General features: G+C 34.5%; 3 protein-coding genes and 1 pseudogene across 13 annotated transcripts; 2 read left to right on the top strand and 2 right to left on the bottom strand.

Moving 5' to 3' along the window:
- Positions 1-189: 189 nt before the first annotated feature.
- On the bottom strand, positions 190-15,763 carry LOC115954888 (TMV resistance protein N-like). 11 transcript variants are annotated; one of them, XM_031072870.1, is made up of 12 exons: positions 15,003-15,763; positions 11,714-12,824; positions 11,276-11,548; positions 9,768-11,189; positions 8,920-9,684; positions 7,851-8,819; positions 7,669-7,767; positions 6,919-7,183; positions 5,970-6,058; positions 3,369-3,430; positions 368-1,322; positions 190-254 (listed from the first exon to the last, which is right to left on the bottom strand). In XM_031072870.1, the coding sequence occupies exons 2-5, from the start codon at positions 12,659-12,661 to the stop codon at positions 8,938-8,940; spliced, it is 3,390 nt and encodes a 1,129-aa protein (XP_030928730.1). In that variant the 5' UTR covers positions 12,662-12,824; positions 15,003-15,763; the 3' UTR covers positions 190-254; positions 368-1,322; positions 3,369-3,430; positions 5,970-6,058; positions 6,919-7,183; positions 7,669-7,767; positions 7,851-8,819; positions 8,920-8,937. The 11 variants fall into 11 exon arrangements, with proteins under 11 accessions (XP_030928730.1, XP_030928728.1, XP_030928729.1 ...); XM_031072868.1 differs by lacking the exon at positions 6,919-7,183; XM_031072869.1 differs by lacking the exon at positions 6,919-7,183 and having other exon boundaries at positions 5,988-6,058.
- LOC115956259 (TMV resistance protein N-like) lies at positions 15,062-15,496 on the bottom strand. Its single transcript, XM_031074689.1, has one exon. The coding sequence runs from the start codon at positions 15,494-15,496 to the stop codon at positions 15,062-15,064; it is 435 nt and encodes a 144-aa protein (XP_030930549.1).
- Positions 15,764-16,983: 1,220 nt separating the features above from the next.
- LOC115956258 (serine/threonine-protein phosphatase 7 long form homolog) lies at positions 16,984-24,793 on the top strand. Its single transcript, XM_031074688.1, has 7 exons — positions 16,984-17,337; positions 17,791-17,897; positions 17,981-18,738; positions 18,911-18,998; positions 22,644-23,042; positions 24,186-24,693; positions 24,783-24,793. The coding sequence occupies exons 2-7, from the start codon at positions 17,793-17,795 to the stop codon at positions 24,791-24,793; spliced, it is 1,869 nt and encodes a 622-aa protein (XP_030930548.1). The 5' UTR covers positions 16,984-17,337; positions 17,791-17,792.
- On the top strand, positions 20,117-20,227 carry LOC115958660 (annotated as a pseudogene).
- Positions 24,794-24,947: the final 154 nt, after the last annotated feature.

The raw sequence follows: 24,947 nt of genomic DNA, 5'->3' as shown, positions 1-24,947 counted from the left end.
AGTTCTTATTATCAGATTTTGGTTCCAACTTCCAAGTTTGTCTAAGTCAAATAAATTGACATTTAAAGTCACAAATATCAGTAGTTTATAACAATATCACGAACAAACTAAGTTCATTAAAAAACTAGAATACTAAGAAAATGTACAATATGATTTCTTTTACCTCTACTACTCTTTTTAACTTTGATATGTGCTCTTCAGGGAATGTGTACCAAAGAGGGAGCCCGATGGCTGCAAGTTTTTTGAGACTCATGCTGGTTATGAGTTATAAAGGAATAATATTCATTAATCATCCAACCTGTTAATCCAAATGAAACTAAACCAGCACTCAAACAGTCAAGCGTTGCTGATAAAAAAGAGTACCAACCTTCACACAGGCTAAAAAAGCAAATGTTCACCGAGACACCTATCACGGAGAAAACGATGGTGCTGGATAATCTGTTTCAGAAAAAAATATGATTACATACACATCAAAAACTAGTCACTCTCAACACACGAGCAAACACTGCAATATTTGACAACACACAGCTTTATTTCTTTAAAAGAATCATGCATATTCAACTTTTTCTTAGAAATTAGACATTCAAATCTAACATAATTCCTTTTTGCTAGAGAAAAAAGAACCTATTTTTAAATGAAGGCCATACCTTATACATGCCTTTTCCAGTCTTAAGTTTGTTATGCACCGTGTGCCAATCATATTCAAGAACATGAAAATATGCATTAATATATTTAAGTGTTGGTGCACTCAGCATTTTTGAAATTTTATGATAAATTTCGCACATAAAAATAACATAGACAGAATCATAAAATTATAATGCAGAAAACAATAGAATTAAACCAACTTTATCAAAACACAAAAACCACAATATCTTTTTTTTTAATCTAATATCTCCGAACTTATTTTTCAACTTTGAATTTATGCAGCATGAACTAGAACAAGGGCCACGGATATGACACAGCTGACATGCACTAACATGGGATGATCATAGGAAAATAAAACAATAAAATTAATCTGTTTCTGTTTGTGTGTTCTAACACTTGTAAGTAATAACATTAACAAGTACCTATGTGTGTGTCTCTGGCCAATTAAGCTAACAATTTAGTCCATTACATTATTAAAATAGTGGCTGTTAAACGCATAATCAGAGATGACTCACGATGCAAAAATTTAATGACAAATTCCAACAGCAAATCAAATTATACCTTTCTTAGATGTCAAGATATGCATTGCTTGCACATTGCATAATTTTTTAAAGCAATTACCTCACTGCACTATCAGAAGCCCTGGCCTTGTCCTGGATGAAGGAGAAGCCTTGGCCCTGTCCAAATAATATGGAATTGCTTGAACTGATCAAGAAATGAATGAGTATTTTGAACTGGGCAGGAACATTTACATGCACAATTAACACTATATATGCATGAGATTTTCTTTTTGCTAAGTATTTACTTGATATTGTCTTTTTGCTAAGTATGTAATTGATATTTAAACTTAATCATTGGTTACAACAGGTACGAAATTAACAAAAGGGGAAAGGAAAAATATATGCAACAAGAAACCTTTTGCTTTTATTGGTAAGTATGAACCTATTGAGTTTTGAAACCATGACCTCACCCTCAATTCCATTATTATTGGAAGAGATAGTGTCACGTCCCAAACCCGATACCCGGATTTGTGACCATGACTGGCATGCTAATATCAAGCTTAAACCTGATATTAACATGACCCAACTTAACTTTTACAAAAGGTTTCCCCTTTCCTTTCATTCTTGTTTCCTTACCTAAATGATATAACTTTTCATTTGACATTCAGAACATCTACAGTGTACTCAAAGAATAACATAATCCACCAGTTACTCAAATTCTAAATTTTACATAATACATCTCTTAATGTTTTAAGGTACACAACTTTTATTAGATCCTAAAATACACAATACTACAAAGCTAACCATCAAATGTTAATTTGGGATCTATACATTTAAAACTAAAACCAGTTCCCTCCAAAACTTGACTAAGGCTCCCTCTACTCCAAAATAAAACCTGTTGACTGAAAGAGTGGAAGGGATGAGCTACAAAGCTCAATAAACGTAAAATACATAAGAATTTAATAAGAATGCATGTAAATCAAATCATTTCATTTTATAAATATTCAGATAGGAGAACATCTTTTCATGCATAGTATTTTATACTAATTATAATAATAACTTATACGCTCTTTGTAGGAAAATAATTGTTCTTCCTTTTCTTATCAGAACAATATTACCAAAACCTTTCATATTGAATTTCTTTCATTTCTTACAAAGTCACCAAATATAAAATCGATTGTTTAGAATCATATACATACATATATATATATATATATATCAATATATATCAATATATATATTCTCATTACAAAATAATTCATTTTAACTTAAATCAAATAATTGGTAACTTTGTCTTAAACTAGAGACATCTTGACGAATAAGAAAAATTTTCTTTATAAACTTCTTCTCATAAAATATTATAACTTTCATGGTCATAAAGCTTAACGTTTCATAAAGAATAGATATCTGATAACTTTTTAACATAAACTTGTACTTTCATCAGAAGCTTTATCTTTATAGAACACTAAAACCTTTTTATTAGATTCTTTATCTTTAAAACACAACAAAATTTCAGAAACTTTTATCTTTAAAGAACAACTCTTCTTTTTATCAGAAACTTCTTCTTTCCATGAGAGCTTTTAACTTTTCACAATGTATTTAAACAAAATCATTCTCTCATGATTAATAACATAATATAACTGTTCATAAATAACATATTGGTTAGTCCATATTTGATAAATCTGTACTTATTTGGAAGACTTTTAACACCATTGTGCTAGGCATCCAGCATTCCCCACAATGCCAGGTATTCCCGGGATCACATCATAATACATGCCTTCAATCATGGGGGTAGGTTGGCATCCTCCACAAGTGGGCCGTTACCAACAAGAGTGGGTACAGCAGAGCCAGACCCACTTTTAATGGCCAATCAGGTAACATTTTCTATGGAAAGCCAATAATTTACACCTACTGGCTGAGTTTAGATCACCAGAGGACATAACCTGAAAACATTTTATACTTATACATCATACTGAAATTCATAGTTGGCATAACATTTCATAATAAAAGCATTTCCATTGTTTTCTTTAAACATCATGTTTGTGGAATTAGTAACAGTATCAATATGCTTAAATCATATACATAAGGTTTCGAGAACTCACGAACATATCTTTGTCTGAAACATGATTATATATCATATCTCTAATAAAAAACCTTTTAATGTATAATGTACTTTAAAATAACCTCATGACTTACCAAATACCCATATAACTTATCCCTTACCTAAAAGCAGAGAAACCAAAAGCCTACAGTCGAAGGAGTTTGGACTTGGGTACTGGTAACACCTAAATCAAATATCAAAACTTATTACTATCAATTATACCTTAAAATAAACTTACACATTCATCTCAAAACCTATATCTTAGAACCAAGGATATCCTAATCCCACCTTAACGAGGTTCTCACAAACATATTATGCACACATTAACAAATGATATATCAAACTAAAGAAAAGCCATCAATCTCATATTTATATCATATCTCTAGAGGAGTCAACTTCATTTCAAGATGTGCTTGAGATTAGGGCAATAGTGCATGCATAAACATAAAATCCTTTAAGCATGGTCATGTAACCATACATTCGCATGGCAACATACAGTATGTTGAACAAGATAGCAACGTGAGAAAGCGATTTAGAACCCCTCCTTTGAGTACTAAACTTTGAACCAAGTTATACAAAATATATCTATGATCCAAACATACCAAAAAATAAGCATATTAAATTATAACTCAAAACATTCACCCTAATTTTAAAATTAAATCTTCAAAGTCAGAGTTATCATTTACTGTTTACTGCTCATTTCAGCAGCACATGCCTCATTTGTAAAATACAAATAGGCTATCTAAACACATCCAATCTTCATGCAATTTTACAGAGAAACTCCTCTGGATGTCAAATAAATATCATATCAATTTCGGAGTCAAATCATGAAACCATGATTTACTAAAAATCATACAAGACAACGTGCTCAAATCTGTCCTGACAGAATTTCATGCAACTTAGAATTAAACCATTATTTTTATATTGATCCAACTGCTATGAGATCACTTCCATTAGAACCATGTGTCTTAGCATTCATAAGAACTACTCCTAGCATCCTAATTCATTGTATAGAATTTAATACATAATTTATCATGCATAAACACAAAATCTGTCACAGTGACAGCTTTGCAACATTTTCTTGTAAATTCACAAACAATTATCAAATGATGGTATTTTCATATGGGGATTTTTAACACTCATTAGACATGTTAGAAAAGACTTATATATAGTCATTTAACCATTTATAGCAAAATTAAATACAACAAAATCCCAGCAATAACATCAAAAGTACTTATCCTAACTTTTTCTTACTTCCTTAGTCATACACAATTATTAATTAGTAAAAATCCTAATCTACTTTCAACAAAACCCCAACACAATTTCAAAACTTCTTAAAACAGCATATATATATATATATATATATAGACTTACAAGTTCATGATTTCCTAGTTTCACAAATCACAAATTTCAACTTCTAACAATTAGATTAGAGAACATAAAAGTGAAACTAAAGCAAACCATTCCACCATTAAAATATCCATAATAAGATGAGGTTTTTATTTACTTACCCACAAACTTTGAAGCTGAAATCTTAGGGCTAATCTTTTAATTTCTTCCTTAGAGTGAGATATATGGTTTCGGTGAGAGAGGGAGGGCTGTTGGTGAGAGAGTGAGAGAGAGAGGTGCTGCCGATAAGAACAACAAAAGAAGAAAGAAGAATAGAGACTGAAGAATAGAAGCTGAACCTTTTGGTGCAACCAAGAAAAGATAAGGGAAATATCTTGGGTGGGTCATGTGTTGGCCAAGAGAAAGAGAAAGAGGGTTGATGGGTCACCCTTTAGACTTTTTTAAAATTTACTTTCCCCCCTTTATAAGCTTATATTCTAGAAAGACCCAAACAACAATATAACTTTACATATAAACCCTTACCTTTATAAACTTCTTTCTATCATTAAAATAGCATATATACTTTATAATATCACAATATCAAAGCTTTATGCACTTAAAGTAATTAAGATAATAACAAGCATATAAACCCTTACCTTAAACACTTAATTAAACACCAATAACTATATATCTAATAACTCAACCATTTAATATAATTTCGTACATACTTAGTATATATTCATAATACAATTAACCCTTCAATTTTTTTTTTATAATCTTTACAATTCTTATTCAAAGGCATTATAAAATAGTATGGTTATTAAATAATCTGCTATTAATTATAAAAAGGAAGTGGCTTAAAATAATAATTAGCCACTCAAACACATTGTTTATCTATAAAGTTGGGTCGGGGTGTTACAGATAGTGTCAATTGAGCTATAGCTCATTGGTCATAAATGACCTCTTCTCCACAGTATTTTTATTTATAAGAAAGTTCCATGCATATTGTTTGCACAGGATATACAAGCATAACTATTTGCTCATGAACAATTTATACTTTTCTTTAAAGGCAATCCAACAATAAGTTTTTTAAGGTGATTCATATATATGTATATATGTGTGTGTATATATATATTCAAAATTGAATTTGTATAGATCAGTAACTCAAAGTGAAATAAGTAAGAGAATGCCAAAGAACCATAGAAAATTACTATAAATAAAACTAACTGGACGTCCTAAATTTATTCAAAAAGGATTTGCAAGTAGTCGAGACATGAAATGGTTACAGAGCTATAGTCTTCAAAGGGATAGAAGACTTGTTCAAAGCTGCAGATATAGAGATTCATTCTAACGTCTACAAAATAAGGACATCAACTCCCAAAGAAAAGACTTACATCTCTAAAGTCGAGTACCTTGTAAAAAAAGGAAAACAGCCTTTTAAACCTCTTTTCTCACTCAGTCTCTGTGAAGTCTCTCTCTCTCTCTGAAGAAAAAATAGGCAACTTTAGTGCCAAGCTGCCAACCCATATCTACTTCTATCCTTAATGCTCCTACAAACGAAACAAAAGCACTTGTTGTGTACCATAACCAGCTCCAGAAACGTGTTCTCTCTTGGGTCAGTAATAGTAATAGTAATAGGAGAAGGAGTGAAGTGAAGTGGTTGGTATAGGCTTTGGAACCAATAACAGTGCAGTGGCAGCAATGGAAGGTTATAAATTTTCTAGGAGAGGTGGATCCTGACCACACTTTCTTTCACTGAAAAGGTTCCAATTTTCTATTATATATGTTCTTATATTTAATCATTCAACTATTTGTAGATTAGACACTGAATTTGGATTTGGATTACTGCTCACAAGAGCTTAAACTGTGAAATTTAATAATTAGTAGACTAATTGGAGATAGGATTGCCAGTTTGATACCGTGACATGTCCTGATGTTATGATAAAGGAAAGTCAATTTAATCATTTAACTATTAGTCAAAGTTGATGGGAGATAGTATAGAATCTAAATTTGGATCACTGTTTAGATATCATGCTAAATTATCACTTGTTGCAAAAGTTTAAACTCAGAATTTTAATAATATTTCAACAATTAGTGTAATTAATTGGAGAAATCAACTTAGGATAACCTGTATCATATCATGATATCCTGGTAAGCTATCATTTATTGCAAAATCTTAAATTATTAATTTTAATAATCTTTTAACTATTAGTAGAGACTAATTGGGGATAGGTACTTTGAATCACCTGTATAATACCATGATGAACTATTGCTTATCCGCCTATTCAGATAGAAAAGCCTATATTTAATCGTTTAACTGTTATTTTAAGACAGATGTCTTACAAGGTTGTGTTTGACGAGAATGGTAATGTGAAGCTTGAGTGTCCAACCATAGTCAAGCAGTTTGCAGCAAAGGAGATATCTGCACCAGTCTTGAGGAAGCTTGTGGAGGATGCATCCAAGTTTTTGAATGATGAGGTGAGTAAAACAGTGATCACATGCCTGCGTACTTCAATGGTTTGTGAAGGAAGGCGACCAAAGATGTAGGCCGCATTGCAGGGTTAGATGTTTTGCAAATTATTAATGGACGTGCTGCTGCTTAGCTTACCTATGGGTTTGAGAAGAAAAACAATGAGACCAATCTGGTTTTTGACCTTGGAGGTTGTACCTTTGATGTTTCAGGTATATCAACTGCTTTGTTACATCTCTTTTAGGAATTTTATGTTATTGGTAAGTTACAGGTGCAACTGTTGAAAAATCTCACCCACAGCCCATTTATATGGGAAGAGTGTCATTGGAGGCAGAGTTCATCAAATATTTTTGGCTTCTCTCTTGCTAGTCCACTTCATATGTTTATTTCTACTTGTTGGATGAAGAAAATGAGTAGAGCTTTCGCTTATATTCTTTGTTTTCTGATCCATTTGCTGTTACTAATTACAATTTTGCATTCTATATTGTAATTTTCAACAGAGAATAAATTGGCAAAAACAGAACCTTCGGAATCAAAACACAAAAAACTGATTTTTGGAAATCAAACACACACTGATACTTCGTAGAGGAAAACCACAGAATAGCACTTGTCAAAAGGCATACCTCTCCAATAAATTTCAACACAATTCTTCAAACTTGACCCTTGTCAGAGTGGTGTCAATGTGTTTTGGGCCATTTGTAGTGGGGGTAATGAAAGGTAAACTGGAAAAACAAAAGTATATTCTTAGTAAATATGAAAAAGAGAGATTGACTTATAGAAAGAAGTTATAGAAATAGCCACATACCTAATATTGGTCTGAGTCAAAGACAACAGCTCTATTTTCACTTTCTCAGCACTCTCAGTGAGACGTAGAGCTTGCTTGTCTTTCTCGAGGACAAGTTGAAATTGCATTGAGTGATACAAAGCGCTTTCCTTCAAAGATATAGATGAAGTAATCCTTGTTGGTGTTCAACTTGGATCCCAGCTATTCAGGAACTGGTGAGGAAGATGACTAGAAAAGAGCCCAATGTGACTGTAAATCCTAATGAAGTTGTTTCTCTTGGAGCTGTTGTTCAAGTTCATCTTTTTCTCCTATTGAAACCATGGCCTCACCTCCATTCCATTATTATTGGAGGAGGAAGTACCAAATGAGCTATAACTCATTGGTAATAAGTGACCTCTTCTCCACAGTATTTTTATTTATAAGAAAGTATTATTCATGTATATTGTTTGTACAGGATATACAAGCATAACTATTTGCTCATTAACAACGTTTACTTTTCTCTACAAGGCATTCTAATAATACGTTCTCAAGGTGATCCTTTTTGTGTGTGTGTGTGTATTGAAAATTGAATTTGTATATATCAGTAATTCAAAGTGAAATAAGTAAGAGAATGCCAAAGAACCGTAGAAAATTACTACAATAAAATTAATCGGAGGTAATCCTAAATTTATTCACAAAGGATTTGCAAGTAGGTGAGACATGAAATGGTTACAGAGCTATAGTCTTCAAAGTGATAGAAGACTAGTTCACAGTTGCAGATATTGTGATTCATTCTAATATGTACAAAAAAAAAACATCACCTACCAAAGAAAATACTTACATCTGTACCAGTTCCATAAAGTATGAAGTCATCAAAATACCAGAATAGAGGATCCTAGGGAACAGAATGATCATTTTTGGGCATAGAACTCTTATGTATGAGGAATTGCTTTAATCAACAGCTACAGAAATCAACCCAAGAATGCTGAAGTCGTGGCTCTGTCATCATTACTGATTCAAGTGTTTGCAATAAATACTTGAGCAAAAATTCTATAATTAAGCCTTTAATTAAGATGAGAATCCAAAAATGCAACTAAAGAAGGAGGCATACCTTGGCATCTAAGTTTGATCAAGATTTTCTTGCCTTCTTTGATGGTGGATATAACATGGAGTTGAAACCATCATTGATGTAAGCGTGGGTTGAAAGCTCTGAATCTTCTGCTCCATTGTTGACAGCCCTGGGAGTGGGATCTATCTCTTCCATTTTTGAAGTGGGACAGGTAGTGTTTTTGGGGACGTCTGGCATAGGTTGGTCGATGGTTTCTTCTTTGCATTGATGTCTACAATAGTGACAGATGCACTTTACATCGACCCCCCACCCTCTTGGATGGTTTTTAATCCAATCCACCACAACATATTGAGGCCAACCAGTCGTCGTATCCAAACGCTTCATTTCACATATTACCTCAACGTAATTTCGTTCAGATGGGCTTGACTTATTCAATTGGTCCTGCAATCTCTTATTAGATAAAGAAACTATCCACAGATGGTCGGATAATTCATCTGCATCAGTTGAAAAGAGGTGCTCTGGGCTACAACGATTGATGGAAAGGCAAACACTAAAGATTGATTTCCATGGATATTTCAGCGGTCCAAGAGCAAAACAGACAAAAAAATTATTTGGAAATTTGCAACCAACCCAAAATGATATGACATTTCCATCACTTTCATGGTTTAACTTCAACTGCTTTGGAATCTCAGTTCCTGGTGGTCTAATTATAAAAAGCAAGTGATGGAAATGAATCTCATCCCATAATATCCTACTTCTTGTTCCCTTGCAAGCTTTATTTGGTAAAATCTCGAAAAATTCTCCAATCTGCATTCAATTAGCAAATTGAATTAGGGAAGAAAGTAACAAAAATTGTTTCTTTATAAATTAATAAAAAAAGAGAGAGAAACCTGATTCAATAATCTGCTTAATGATTGTGCATTCAACGAACAACAATTTCCTAAATCCACATCTAGTATAGATTGGGGAAGCCTTGGAATTTCTTGAAGCTGCTTGCAATTTCGTATCTCAAGGACCGCTAAATTCACAAATCTGCTTAGGCTTTCAGGGATGCTAACAATATTAGTTTCAGATAGATCTAAAGAATACAATACGGGGAAGTACTCGGGTTTCATAAAAAAATCTAATTCAATTATATTATTATTGCCCCTGAAATCCAACGATGTCAACTTCAAAAACCCACCTCTGGAAAAGCCATCCAAATAATTGTATGTCTGTCTCAATTTGGCAGTTGGAATATATAGTTCATCAATAAGTTGTAATTTATAGATGTCATCCGGAAGATACCTAAGGTTTTTGCAACAACGTAAGTCTAAGAGTTGGAGCCCAGTGAGATACTCGATTGATGAAGGCAACTCTCGAATACCACTCCCCCCTAAATTTAAACTCCTTAAACATTTCATTTCTAGATGAATATTAGGAAACTTCTCAAGCCTAAAGCAATTTCTAAGATCAAACTTCGTAAGAGATTTCAACCTGAGGATGTTTGGAAGAATTTGAAGTTTTTTACAATGGCAGAGTTCCCATTCCCGAAGCTTATCAAGAATTCCAACCGACTCATGAACCTTAACTAAATTTTCACAAAACCAAAGATCCATTATTTCTAGGCTTGGGGTACAGAACTCAGGTAATTCTATAACGGACTCACACTTCCTGAGATAGAGATATTTTAAAGATATCAACTTGAGAGACTTTGGAAGAATTTGAAGTTTTCTACAACCACGGAGATTCCATATCTGAAGCTTATCAAGAAATCCAAGTGACTCATGAACCTTAGCTAAATTTTGACAATAACTATGATCCAAATTTTCTAGGCTCGGGGTACAAAACTCAGGTAATTCTGTAATGGACTCACACTCCCTGAGATAGAGATATTTTAAAGATATCAACTTGAGAGACTTTGGAAGAATTTGAAGTTTTCTACAACCACGGAGATCCCATATTTGAAGCTTATCAAGAAATCCAAGTGACTCATGAACCTTAGCTAAATTTTGACAATAACTATGATCCAAATTTTCTAGGCTCGGGGTACAGAACTTAGGTAATTCTGTAATGGACTCACACTCCCTGAGATAGAGATATTTTAAAGATTTCAACTTGAGAGACTTCGGAAGAATTTGAAGTTTTCTACAACCACAGAGATCCCATATTTGAAGCTTATCAAGAAATCCAAGTGACTCATGAACCTTAGCTAAATTTTGACAATAACTATGATCCAATATTTCTAGGCTTGGGGTACGAAACTCAGGTAATTCTGTAATGGACTCACACTCGGAGAGAGTGATACGTTTTAAATATTTTAGCTGGATTTCCTGTAGAAGAAAAATAAAAATTATATTCATCCAACATTCAAATAAAATTTAAATAAATCATAATTTATAAATACTAATATTTATACCAATTTGAATGTTGTCTCCAATCTAATAAGACTACGTGGCATCTCAAGTTCAACAAGTTGTCGAGGATAATAGTTAGATGGCAAGGAAAATGAAAATTCAGGCCATTGAAGCAATGTTAACCCATTGGGGAGATATTCAAGTTCTTCACAAATGCGTACGTTACGAACTATAAGAAATTTGAGATTTTTCATCTTTTCAAAAGCTTTAGCTCCTATTGGCATCATGATTGGTTGAGGTGAGTAGCACATAATGCCTCGAATTTTACTTGATCCCTAGTTGGACAAAGCATTAGTTACACTAAATAATAGAACAATAAAAAATTTGAAAAATTAAAAAAACATATCCAAATAAAATTAAAATTTCTTCAACGTTAAAAAGAAAATTAAATAAATGGAAAAAAACTAATTTGGAAAAAAGAGATGCAAAAGAGCTTATACCATATTTGTAGTTAGTATTTCTTCAGCATCCTCAAAACACCATATCCTACTACGTTCTCCTAGCTCTTCTGATTCTTGTTGAACAATTTCTCTCCCCATTTGTTGAAGCAAGTCATGCATCCACAACTCGCCAAATTGACCAACAGTTATGAGACACTTATCAATAAGTTTTCCAATTCCATAACCTAGATATGATTTGCAAGCATCTAATATATTCTCTACACAACTCCTATTGAATCCCTTAAAGAAACATGCAATATCCAAAAAAATATCCTTTTCGGTCTTTTCAAGTCCATCATAACTTATTTTGAGCTTTTCCACAATTTTTTTGTGAGGAATGTTTTTATGCTTTTCGAACGCACTTTTCCAATCACATATACTTTTTCCACACAAATCAGAACCTATTATTTTAAGAGCTAATGGAAGGCCATTGGCATAATGTATGATTTGCTCTGCAACTTCTAAATAATCTTTCTTAGGTTCAATTTTTGGGAAGGCATGCGGGTTGAAGAGTTCATGAGATTCAGATTGATTTAATTCCTTAAGCTCATAAATTGGAAGATCTTTTCCAAGAATGTTTAGCACGTGTTTGTCTCTTGTTGTTATAATGACTCTGCTTCCTAGAGCAAACCAATTACATTCTCCAAGTAAATTTACCATCACTTCTGATTCAGCCACATTGTCAAGAATTAAAAGAAATCTTGTAAGACAAAGTCTTTCCTTTATCATGATAATTCCTTCGGGTACACTGTCTACCTTTATATACATGCCCCGTGAGATCTTAGAAAGAAGCGTCTCTTGTAGTTTGATCATGTCATCATTTGTACTCGACTTTTCTTTGACATCCTCTAGAAAGTAACTCAATTCAAAACAATTAGCGATTCTGTTATAAATAGCCTTTGCAATTGTAGTCTTACCTACTCCTCCAAGACCATAAATCCCTACCATGCGAACATCATTTGACTTCAAATCTAAAAGAGATTGTATAGCATCCGCACGAGATTCTATTCCAACTGGGTGTTCAGTAACAAATAACTGAGTGCGATTCAATTTAGTAACTGATATCTCTTTAATAATTCTTTGGATAAATTGAGTTTCAGATTCATTACAACTGTCACACACAAAGAATAAGAAACAGATAATAAGTTAGACAAATTGAAAATATACATAGATGGTTCTTTCATGTACAAAGAGTTCAAAAGCTCAAAAGTTATTGTGGATTGGAGTAGTAAGTTCATCTAATAGGTAGTGCCTAGGGGCAAGGATATTGTACTAGATTTGTAACTTCTCTTTAGGGGTGTTCGCAGTGCGGTGTGGTGCGGTTTTGGGCCATTTTTAGCACCGCACTTTGTGCTGCGGTTTAGCTAAAACCATAACTGTACCACATCTTATTTTTGTGATCACATGTGCGATACGGTGCTGTTTAAAGTTTAGCCAAAACCATAACCGCACTGCACCTCATTTTCCCGGTCACATATGCGGTACGATGTATAAAATGCGGTTTAAATGATTTGAAGTTGGTATATTTTTCAAATTTTGGGCTTTTTCTACCCAACCCAAAACTAATTTTTCCCTTTGTTTTGGTCCAAGTTTTAAACTATTAAGCTAGTTTTTCTTTATTTTAGGCTGGCTTTCCTAATTAACACTTGCTAAGATTATCAAACTTTTTTTTTTTTTAAAACTAGGGTTATTAAACTATTAATAATATATTTAATATTAAAAATAATTAAATATATTAATATATAGAGAGGGTGCGGTGTGGTTATGCCATTTTGCGGGCGTTTAGGTGTGGTTTTTGCGGTTTGGTGAACACCCCTACTTCTCTTCATATGGTGAATTGCCCTATTTGGGTTGGGTTGCCCTTGTAATCATTTTTTTTTCATTGGAGATGTACCTCTATCAGTTTTTTTTTCACTTCCTCATTATACGTTATGTTACTTGTTTATTACTTTTATTGTTTGCTTTATTGATTTGTGACTTGATGGTTTCATTGATTAAATCTTTAAAATTTGGTTGGTATAATTGGGAATTAATTCACAATTGCATTGCATTTTAACTTTGGGAATTAATTCATCCCCAAGACTATTTTACTGTTGAATTCCATGAGTGAGAAGATAATTTTTTTTTTTTTTTGGTGAGCTACAATAGATTCTCAATTAAAAGAGTTAAATAATTGTTTTAGTGAGCATGAAATTAAGTTTCTTTCAATGTCATTATTGAATAGATATTTTTTCAGCTACAATAGATTATCAATTAAAAGAATTAATTTATGGTTTTATTAAGCATGCAATAAAGTTGATTATTCTTAACTTAGCATTACATCTTCAAGAGGCCAATGATTTTTTTTTTAGAATTGATGATATATATTTGTTTGTTGAGAGAACCATTACTAACAAGATTTTACATATCATGAAAAACTATTATTATAAACAAAAGTTTATCATTATGGACATAATGATGTTTAACACTCAAGCTTTAAAAAAAATTTAAAAAAAAAAAAAATTTAGAATTGTACAAATAGATGGTAGGGACTAGAAAATCAATAACTCATCAACTTGTTTTTAGAGTGGTTTGTTATGTACTTTCTTATCTAAGATTTATTGTAACTACAAAGCTCAAAACAAAATGAGAAGACGATTATCTAACGCTCTTTGATGGAAAGAGAAATTGCTATTAAATTTATATATATTTGTTAATTGAAAGAGAAATTGCTATTAAATTTAGAACAAAATTAATTATAGATTACTCCATTTTGTAGAATAAAAAAGAATATCAAATGCTATCTTGATAGATCATATATAAGTGAGTTGAAATATATTCAAAACAGTTTTTTTTCTTTGTTTTTGTTTATATTTTATTAATATGAATAAAAACAAAGATATTTTTTACATATTAATGTAGTTTGAGCTTTAGTAATTAGTAACTTCCTATGTGATTTTTTTATTATTCATGATTGGGCTTGCCAAAGATGAAATCATAATTCCCTCGTAACCTGTTTCTAATCCATGATAGGGCCTATTGAAGATGATTTAAAGTTTTTAACTCATAAATGCATACAAGAATTAATAGTCATAATTGGTAAAATTATACGGCGTTAATTTTTTTTTTTTTTTTAATTTCTACCATCGACTTTTTATAACTTAATTAACTACATCTTTAGTAGAAGATTCTATGAAAAACAGGATACTTTCATAATTCAGCATTTAGTGAAAACATTTTTTTTCCCGGAATCCATAACAAAACTATTAAAACTCTATAACTTATAGAAGAGCAGTGAATAGTTACATACCCCTCCTTGTAATGCAACCCAGACAAGCCAGTTGCTTTAATCAAAGCAGTCCTCCACCTCTAAACCTTCTCCACATTATCCTTCAAATTTTCTTCATGTTGAGTTAGCGCTGCTCCAAACTTTCCCTTTTGTTTACGAATTTCTGACGGATCCACTTTGTAAAATACAGGTAGAACGAATAGTCCGTTATTCCTCCACTCAAGAATCTTTACAAGTTCATCTAAGCACCAACTAGAAGATGCATAATTTTCAGAGAACAAAACAACCGAACTCTTTGACAATTCAATAGTTTTAAGAAGTTCCATTGAAATTTCTTCTCCTCTTGGAAGTTCATTGTCAATAAAGGTGTTAAAACCCTTATCACATAAAGCTTGATATAAATGACTTGTAAAATTATAGCGGGTGTCTTCACCTCTGAAACTTAAGAAAACATCATAGGTGAATTGGGGAGAGAAAGAAGAAGAGGAAGCTCCGTCGTTGATCTGGGTGGCCATACCGGAGAGTATATCGGATTCGGCAGATTAATGGATATCGGCCGGTACAAACTTGAAGCAGGAAACGTCACGGATCGATTTGTCAGTGATTGGGATGAACTGCGGCACCAGCTGTGTGTTTATGGATCTAAAGGCTTGAACTCAGGGAGAGAGAGACTTGAGAGAGAAATATATCTGAGATCTGAAGACTCTTGGAAGTGGGAATAGATTAACGCGTGTGAAAAAACTGAAGAGGCCCAAGAGACATAATAGCGCGGCGAAAACTACAAAAACACTTGGAAATTAGAATACAAGTCAAACTGAAAAGACAAAATTGGCTATTTTTATATTAATAAATAAATAAAATGAAAAGACGCGTTAATTAGTATTGGGTTATTAATATCTGATAAAAAGCTGATGGGTTGCGTCCCTAACGACACTTCAGCAATTTGTAAAATATTTGCAGAATAGTGTGTGTTCGTATCTTTACTTATAAACAAGGTTGTCAAAATCGGGATCCTACGTAAAATCGTTAGAGGTATGTAGGATCGGATCGTGGATCGTAAGATCCTACATTATTTAAGGAAAAAACAAAAAATACACATTGGTATATTAAATAATCATATAAATTATAGATTCATTAATATAATTACCATACATTATTACATCCATTTGCAAGCATCATTTAAAGAGGCTAAAAACTTCAAAATGTGACACTCTATTGGGATTTTTTTATTTGAGTCTAACTGACACTCTCTCTACATTAGAGTGGAAAAACTTAGTCTATTGGGATTTTATTTTTTATTTGGGTTCAACTGAACCTTCTGTCAAGTTAAAGAAGATTATAAGAAACCAAAGTTGTTTAGGATCGTCAAAATCATGCGATCCTACCGATCCTGAACGATCGCTAAGATCCTTGAAAGATCTAGATCGTTTTGAGTAGGTAGAATCGTGAAATCGTAGGATCGTAAGATCCAGATCGGGATTTTGACAACCATGCTTATAAGTTAATAACAAACAAACAAAAAAGTCCGAGATGAGAAAGTTGTGTTTGTATTTGGTTAGGTTGCTTAAATAATCGTTTTGGTTAGTTAGACAACGCAACATTTATTTTCATAATATTTAAATAATATTATTAAAACAACATTATTAAATGAATCGAAAGTATTAGAAAATTATATTTTAAGTTTAAAATAAGTTCAATAATAAGTCTTCCTTCTCAAAAAAAAAAATTTAAATGAGTATTTGTAAAAAAATATAAAAAGTTATGGTTGCAAAATATAGTTTTGGGTTTCAAAAAAACTCTTTTAAATTTCTAAAATGCCTAACCAAACAATCCGAAGTTAGGGGTTGTTTGGTAGTGTATTTTAAACAATAGTTTACAATGTTTAAATAACATTACATGTATTTTCACGTATTTTTTCACTCACACGCAGGAGAAAATGGGCAATTACCCTTTTTTGGGAAATTAAACATACGTTTGCCCTCTTTCTGAAACTAAATAGGGAATTGCCCCTGTTTTGTAACTCGACAATTGAAAAATCGAGTTTTAATGAATAACTCGATATTTTTATAGTCGAGTTAGTCTGACACTTCGAATTTTTCCCAATAAAAAAATGTTTGGGCAGACGGACATAACTCGAGAAACTAGAAGTCGAGTTATTCTCAGCGGTTTGAATCAATAGGACCCTAACGTCTCACAACGCTATTCAGTCACTCGCTCTTCCTGTACACTCTCTTTCCCTCGCTCTCTGCCATCACTCTCTCTCCACACTCTGTCTCTCTCGCTCTGCGATCAGGCTTCCCCACTCTTCCTCGAGTCTCCATCAGTCGTCGTTGGTTCCCGCCGCCGCTGATTACAGGTACGGTCCTCTCCCTCTGAAATATTTTCTGATGTTGGTTAATGTTAGGTTGCGTTTTGTGTGGGATTTTGATTATTTTGTTGAACCCTGACCAGAAGTAGTAAATTTACTAATGAAGATGAGAATTTTGTTGCAATGATGATTTTCTCATTAATGAGTTGAGTTTAAATGTGCTTGGGGTTTTGATGAGGGGTTTTGGCAAATCGAGTGGTGTTATAACTTATATTTTCATAAATAGTTAATTAATAATTATCCTAAGCTTTAAGAAGTGATTTAAATAGTTCTGAAATAATTTTTTTTATGGCAAGTTCTTATTTATTTAAGAAGTGATGTTGAAAATCTTGTGCTCTTGTGCTCAAAATATAATGTCTTACTGAATCTATGCTTTTATTTTATATTAAATGTGGTTTACTTGTTAGAAAATTGCTAACAATGTATTTGCTGCCATGTCAGATATGCAGGCACTAGATAGAGTGCGGCCTGGACCCGATGTGGATACCCAGTTGGCCCAGCAGCCGAATCATCGGTCAAGTCCGCTTTGGAGTTGCGCCGCTGACGAGGTATGTAGTAGTATTATTAATACATGTTTGTTTTATAATTACCTCGTGTTTAATCTCCTAACACAATACTCGTCCGTGTGCAGGAGGTGCCTGGCATGATAAAGGTTCGACGCCGTAAATGTGTATTGCCACAGGGTGGGTTAGATCCATGTATCATGCAACACATAGATGCAGCAGGGTTGAATGGTTTATTCAAGGTTCCTGATATGGAGGTCGACCACGCCTTGATCACGGCGTTGGTTGAGCGGTGGCGTCCGGAGACGCACACGTTCCACTTACCTCATGGAGAAATGGGTATCACCTTGCAAGATATGGAGGTGATGCTGGGGCTTCCGGTGGATGGGTTGCCTGTCACTGGGAAGACAGACTACATATGGAATGAGCTGTGCGAACAGTTGTTGGGCCATAAACCTCCACCCCCGATACCAAACTCAAACAAGTCTATCCTTGCTGGGGCGAGGATAAGATACACCTGGCTTGATGCACAGTTTGCCGATCCCTTAGTTGCGGACGCTGCTGACGAAGTCGTGCAGCAACATGCCTGCTACCACCTACTTGTACGGATGGGGGCCCTCTTGTTCATGGACAGGTCTGCGGACCGGGTCTCACTGCTGCCTCTGCAGTTGCTCAACCCAGTCAGCAATGCGAGACGGTATAGCTGGGGTAGTGCAGCATTGGCCTGGCTGTATAGGCAACTTTGTGGTGCATCGAAGAAGGATGCGATGCAGATTGGAGGAGCACTGTTGTTGGTGCAGCTATGGGCCTATTCAAGGTTGACACAATTATGCCCTGTTGTGAGGCCGCCTCTACCACCAGTGCACTCAGGGCCCCTTGCCATTAGGTACGTTCATTGAGTTCTCGTTATTTGTCTCTTTCATATAAATAAAAATATGCCAAACTAACAAACGAAAAAAACTTATCAATGCTTAGTATATGGATGTGAAATATAAAAGCAAAGTTTGTTAAATGTAAGGTTCAGTAATGAGCATTTGTTGACACCTCATGTTTGGTAGGTGGAGCGGGCCAAAATGCACCGCAGAGCATGCCACACACGTCCTTGCTGCGTACCGGGCGTCACTGGCTACAGTACGGGCCGAGCAGGTATTCGGTTAATTTAGTTTGAATTCTTATGACCACGTTTCCCTCAATTCTTATGACTACGGGCCGAGCACGTTTCCCTCAAATGCACCGCACATGCTTTTATTTTCGTTTCCCTCAATTTTTATTTTATTTTGAATTCTTGGATTGTTGTAGGAATGAGTTGATTTCATAATACCATCCAATCATTTTGTTTGATACTTGGATTTCCATCCCATCATTTAACTCAATTGGAATGTCCATCGTGAAGTACTTCACATTAGAACTTCCATTTGTAGCACCTGCATGAATACTTGCTCGTCCTTACATAAAGTAAAACAAAAGTAAAAAATTCTTGAATGTTAAATCAAAGGGTTTTTTCCAAATTGGGTTGGATTGAAGGGTTTTTTCCAATGCAACCCAACTCACATGACTCAGGTTAAGTTGGGTTAAATCAATGGGTTATATATAAATTTAGTCATATATATATAAAGTAGAATTTGGCTATATTCTTCATTATGTACGGAAACGTTTGTGATTTACACCGAAAAAAAAAAAAAAAAACACAGAATAAATTGTCCCTTTTCCAAGATGTTTGAAGCATGTGCAACATGCGCAAAAGATTGAGCATGAAGTCTTGGTTTAGTGCAAGACAGTGAGTTCAAACTTGTGTTGCAACCAAAAAACAAAAACTCCACCAATTGTTACAAATGTCATTAAGCTGATGCAATGAAGAGAAGACGCACATATTGGATTATGTAATTGGTTATAATTCAATGAGAAATGAATTTACCTAATAGTATACCAAAGATAATTAGATTTGTCTTTGGTTGTATTTGTGTGCTCAAGTAATTCATTTGATTTTAATGATGCATCTTCGAAACTGACGATGACATCTTTAAATTCTTTCCAGCTACTAACTGAATCAAAAGTTTGTGTTCATTTTCTGATTATGTCATTATACACCGTTTCAACCTATTTAACATGAGAAAATAGAACTTTTAGCCTGCTATGAAAATGAACTAAAAAATTTGAAAACAATATTTCTTAAGACTTTATATAAGGCGAATGATTGTAAACGCAGAAGATATCAATTAAATTCTAAACAACAAATTTCCTACTATAAACTTGACAAATATGGGTCTTTTCAGAACAAGGGAATCAAGGCATATTAGAATACAAATGATATTTTGAAAACGCATGGCCCCTGGGCAAGGATGACACGCATAAATCGAGAAATGGTCCAAATTTTTTTCTTTCCCTAATCCTTGCGTGAATTCTGCTTCACTGTCTTCTTCGTTGTTTTTGCACTTTCTGCTTCTTTACATGCGTTTTGGAGTCTTGCTCAACAGGTTAGCCCAGACTTGTGCTCATAATTCTTTTAGAGAGAGTTTGAATCTTTGATAGTTGTTATACTTCAATATATTAAAGCTTTAAAATAGAAATTTTTTTTAGAACTGTTGAAGCTTATTAATATTTCACACCTTCTGGATTCGCTATAGTTTTGGTGGTTGACTTAGATATGACCACAATTATATTCCAGATCTTCGTTGAATTAAATTTGCTGAGTTAGAGCTTCTCTTCACTGTTGTAATAGTTGGCTGTTAAATCTCATAAAATGATAAAATTCTTTAAATTTAGAACGTTGGGAAAGCTGCAAATGTTAAACTACGAAAATTTTATCTAATTATTGTGTAATCATGACATGAGAGCAAAAATATAACCCCAATTTGCATTTTTGGCCTAAGTACAGAAACAGAGGGAATGATGACATTATTGATCATTGGCCCGTAAAACACATGATCACTTCTCTGGCTTTCATTGAAATTTGAAATTAAGCAAACTAAAGGATGGAGTTACTCTGCCTTGAATGTCATAGAGTGACCATAGGCTACGCCATTGCCATAGCTTGTCCTTGTCCAATGCTGGATGGTTGTCATTGCTTGGGTCCACACTGTGAAATTTCCAAAATACAAAGCCGTTAGTGCCCCCCCACTAGGAACTCGAGAGTCCAGGGTATAGGTTAAACCCTTTGTGAGATTTGGGGTTGTTTAGGATGCCAGAGTGAGCACCGAAGATAGTCTTAATTGTTGCTTTGCCTTCAAAAACTTACTAATGTTTGGAGTTTATGCATTTCACTACCCCGTTTGGGATGTTCTAGTTGATGGTGTTTTCATAGGTAGTCAATGTGAATCTAAGCTCTTTACATTGACTACAAGGTGCCACTGGTGCTGCAGGTGGTTTTAGTGTGTGAGCTCCATTTGGGCATAGATATAAGTTTCATAGGTACGATCGAACTCTCTTCGCTAGAAGTTTCATATGTACAATTGCACCAGATTACTATCACGCTCTACTTTAGTCGGTTGTTTTTGCATATAGTCTCAATATATGCTACAAATTTGATTAAACAAATAAAATTTAAGCTTGTACGGTTTGTAATTAAGCTTGTGAAATCACTTGTAATTAATTAATAAAATGTTATGAGCTTAAAACCATAGTTATTGCTTTGCCTAATAAGTAGACAATTTAGTATTTCTTCTTCTAACATAGGGGTATCCAGGATTACAAACATTGTTATTGTGATGCAAAAAACATTGATACATTGTAAGTTATAAATTACCTTTGCTGAATTGAAGGTTATATTTTTACAGTCTAGTAGAATACTGTTTGACTTCGATTTACGTATTCAAGTGGTATATTTTGAATATGCACAGCCTCGATTGTCTTCTTGGAAAACAATGGCCTAAGTTTAAAGAAACAAATAATTGTTAATCAGTGATATATGAGAAAACATAAAGACGCTTGACACATTACCTCTTGTTGTTGACGTAAATGAAAAGTTAGTTCGTGCTCCTTGCACCAAAGTTGGAGAGCACAATTTAATTGCAGCATGCAACTCCTTAAGTTGTCCCCACTTTAGCTGCCTTAATAGTCCTAAAATTATTAAAAGCTATGGATTATTAACGAGTACTTTATTCATATAATTTTAGAAGCGTGCAAAATATGCTGCTCACCATATTCTTCAAGAGGAATGTAATTTTAGACATTGACATGATTAGTTTGAAAAGGCTTACGTAATTTCCAACACAAAAATTTATAAGAAATATATATTTACATAGAAATATAATAACAGTATTTGATGAGGATCATACCATGTAATAATTTACATAGCTTCCATATCTTGCAATATAAAGTGCTACTTGAAATGCAATGTCTGCAGTAGACCTTATATTAGTCATTTTGTTCTCATTCATTGAAACATTGTTAATGACTAATGCAATTAATGTAGCACAATATTTCTATTACGATAAAAAGATTTTGTGAAATCATCAACTTGGATTCATCTTACAGCCATAAGGATGCTCTAGTACCCTCCTCTTAAGTTTGGTTCAGATTGAAAACCCTAGTATTTGATGGTGTCAGTTAGCTTTGAACCCTGTCCAGCATATGAACATGGGGCTGAAAATGGAAATAGACTAGAACAACCTAGATCTTTTAATATTTTTTGCAGGTCAATTTTGTTGTTCTTTTACTTTCTGCCCAATAATCCCTGAAGATTTTGTGTACGACTAGAAGCAAGAAATTCCATGCTTTGCATATTACATATCACAAACATAATGTTAAATTAGTATGATGTCTCACTATCACAAACATAATCTACTTATGCAGATTGTATGGGAGCCGTATACGCATACGCTAGGCTCCCTACCTGCGTATTGCACTGCTGGGCAGCATATTTGGAGGGCCGAGGTGCCGTTGATATTCTTTTGGATAGTGGAGTGGCATCATCCTGAGCGAGTCCTCCGTCAGTTTGGGATGAAGCAACCAGTTCCAAGTGTCGTGGATACGTCAACTACCCTTCACAAGATATCCCTTCAGGGTAAATGGGAGAAGAACTGGGAGGTAGAACATGATCCCTTTATTCGGCAATGGGCCAACCGAGTGAATGTAGTTCGTGGGTCCGATCTCCTAGACGATGATGATACGTATCTCGTTGAGTACATGATGTGGTACAATCGCCACACAAGGCGGTACATAACACCAGATTCCGCATATTGGGAACTCATGGTGAGGCAACAATTCCTATTTTATGGATGAAACCATTGTTGGATTAAATATCCTCAGCAGCTTCATCATGCATGCAAAAGTCCACAATAATTATCGTTGTTACATCTCTATAAGTTTCTCTGTCATTTTGTTTTAAAGTCAAAAAATACTGCATGACATGTCATTATGTTTTAAAGTCAAAATACTGCATGATTTAAGTTCATAACAAACTGAATTTGTCTTGATCCAATTTGTTTGCACGAGGAATGGTTAATGGGCAATGACGAATGATGACCACACCTTTGTTCATATAATTACATTCAACTTTTACAAAGGGTGGGTTGGGTTGGGTTTTATTGTATTTTATTTTATTTTTTGTTTATTTCTTTTTGTTTTTGGTTGGCTTGTACTTTAAAATGGACGGTGCAACTCTGTGTAGTAGTGATAAATTCACATTTCATGATAGTTTAGATAGCCTTTCCTCCAGGACTGATTAATGTATTACATATTCCTTGATAGATATGACCTCTAGGATTGGGAAGTCCCTTACTAAACTGTTGGTAGAATGCAATTCCCAACAGCTTAAAGGTCATTTAAAATCTTGCAAGTATGCAGCAAGGAGATGTGCATTTATACTAGATTCAAGTATGATATATGCGTGCATGATTTTCGTACTTCCCTTGATTGAAACTCGAAGCTTGCGTTTGATATTTTCAATTCATTTGATTTGGGCGTGTACGTTAGGAAATAATAACTTCTAAATATGTGTCCTGGTTGCAATGTGATATTAATGGAGTTGTAAATCTGGTGAAGCCTAGATACAGAAGTGAAATTATGATATTTTCACTTATGCTAAGATTGAACTTATGTACAACCAACTATACGTGTTTTTTAGAAGTATTATCTCAATGTTTAGATTGCATAGCGATAAACATAACAGGAAACTGAAAATTCCTGAGTGTTGGGTTGGAACTATAAATTTTTGCACAAGGGGGGCCAACCCCTACTTTTATACACTGTCTTTTTAAAGATGCTTCATAATTATAAGTAATATAAGGATTTCATTAGCTATGTTTGCTACTTTTTCTTTTGATTTTGGAACAGATTTATCCAAGTTTTGCATCATACTTGCGTTCTTGCTTTTATGACGCCCTTGTTTTGTAGGTTCGGACGATGATTAGGTCTATACAGAGGTGCGATGAAGGTTCTAACATGCACACTGACCTTACATTTACACTAGAGCTTGTGGAGGAGCTAGGCCGACTTAAATTGGCGAATGCGCTTGCAGAAGCAGTTGACATTGATACACAGGCCCCAGTTCGTGGCGGGCAACGTGGTGGGTCTCGTGGGGGTGGACATCGTGGAGGTGGTCAAGCTGGTCGCAGCCGTACGACCGAGTCGGCTCCCATCTACGAGGAAGGGAATGAGGAGGGTGTAGAAGAGGCATGGCTTGGCATTGATTGGGTACTGTCTGATGACGACGGCAGGACACCGCGATGCACGCCTGGCGATGGTGCTGGGCCATCCCATAGCGTCGATCATCAGGGCACTGTTCTAGCCCACACTATATCCCATGGTGCTAGCACGGACTTTGAGGGCCCTTCTCGTATGTTGCCCCCAGTTTTCAGTGGATCTGCCCATGATGGTGGATGCATATTTGTCCCCACACCAGGCATGCCCACCCCACCTCTAGTGCATGTGGACCCCACCATGTCAGCTCCATCTCAAACCCCCCACGGAGAGGCTGTACAGATTGAGCAGATACCGGCTGAGGACATTGAGCCGGTGGAGGCTTTGCGGAGATCGCGACGCCTGCGTGCGCATGCTCCCGATTGCGGGACCGGTGATGGTATGTACTTCGTCTACACTTCCCATCTTCTTGAGCTACTTGTACTGTGCATTTGATTGATTATGTTAATTTAATTA

This window comes from Quercus lobata, chromosome 8, assembly GCF_001633185.2.
Source record: "Quercus lobata isolate SW786 chromosome 8, ValleyOak3.0 Primary Assembly, whole genome shotgun sequence".
Lineage (NCBI taxonomy): Eukaryota > Viridiplantae > Streptophyta > Magnoliopsida > Fagales > Fagaceae > Quercus > Quercus lobata.
This window is presented reverse-complemented; position numbering and strand designations above follow the sequence as displayed.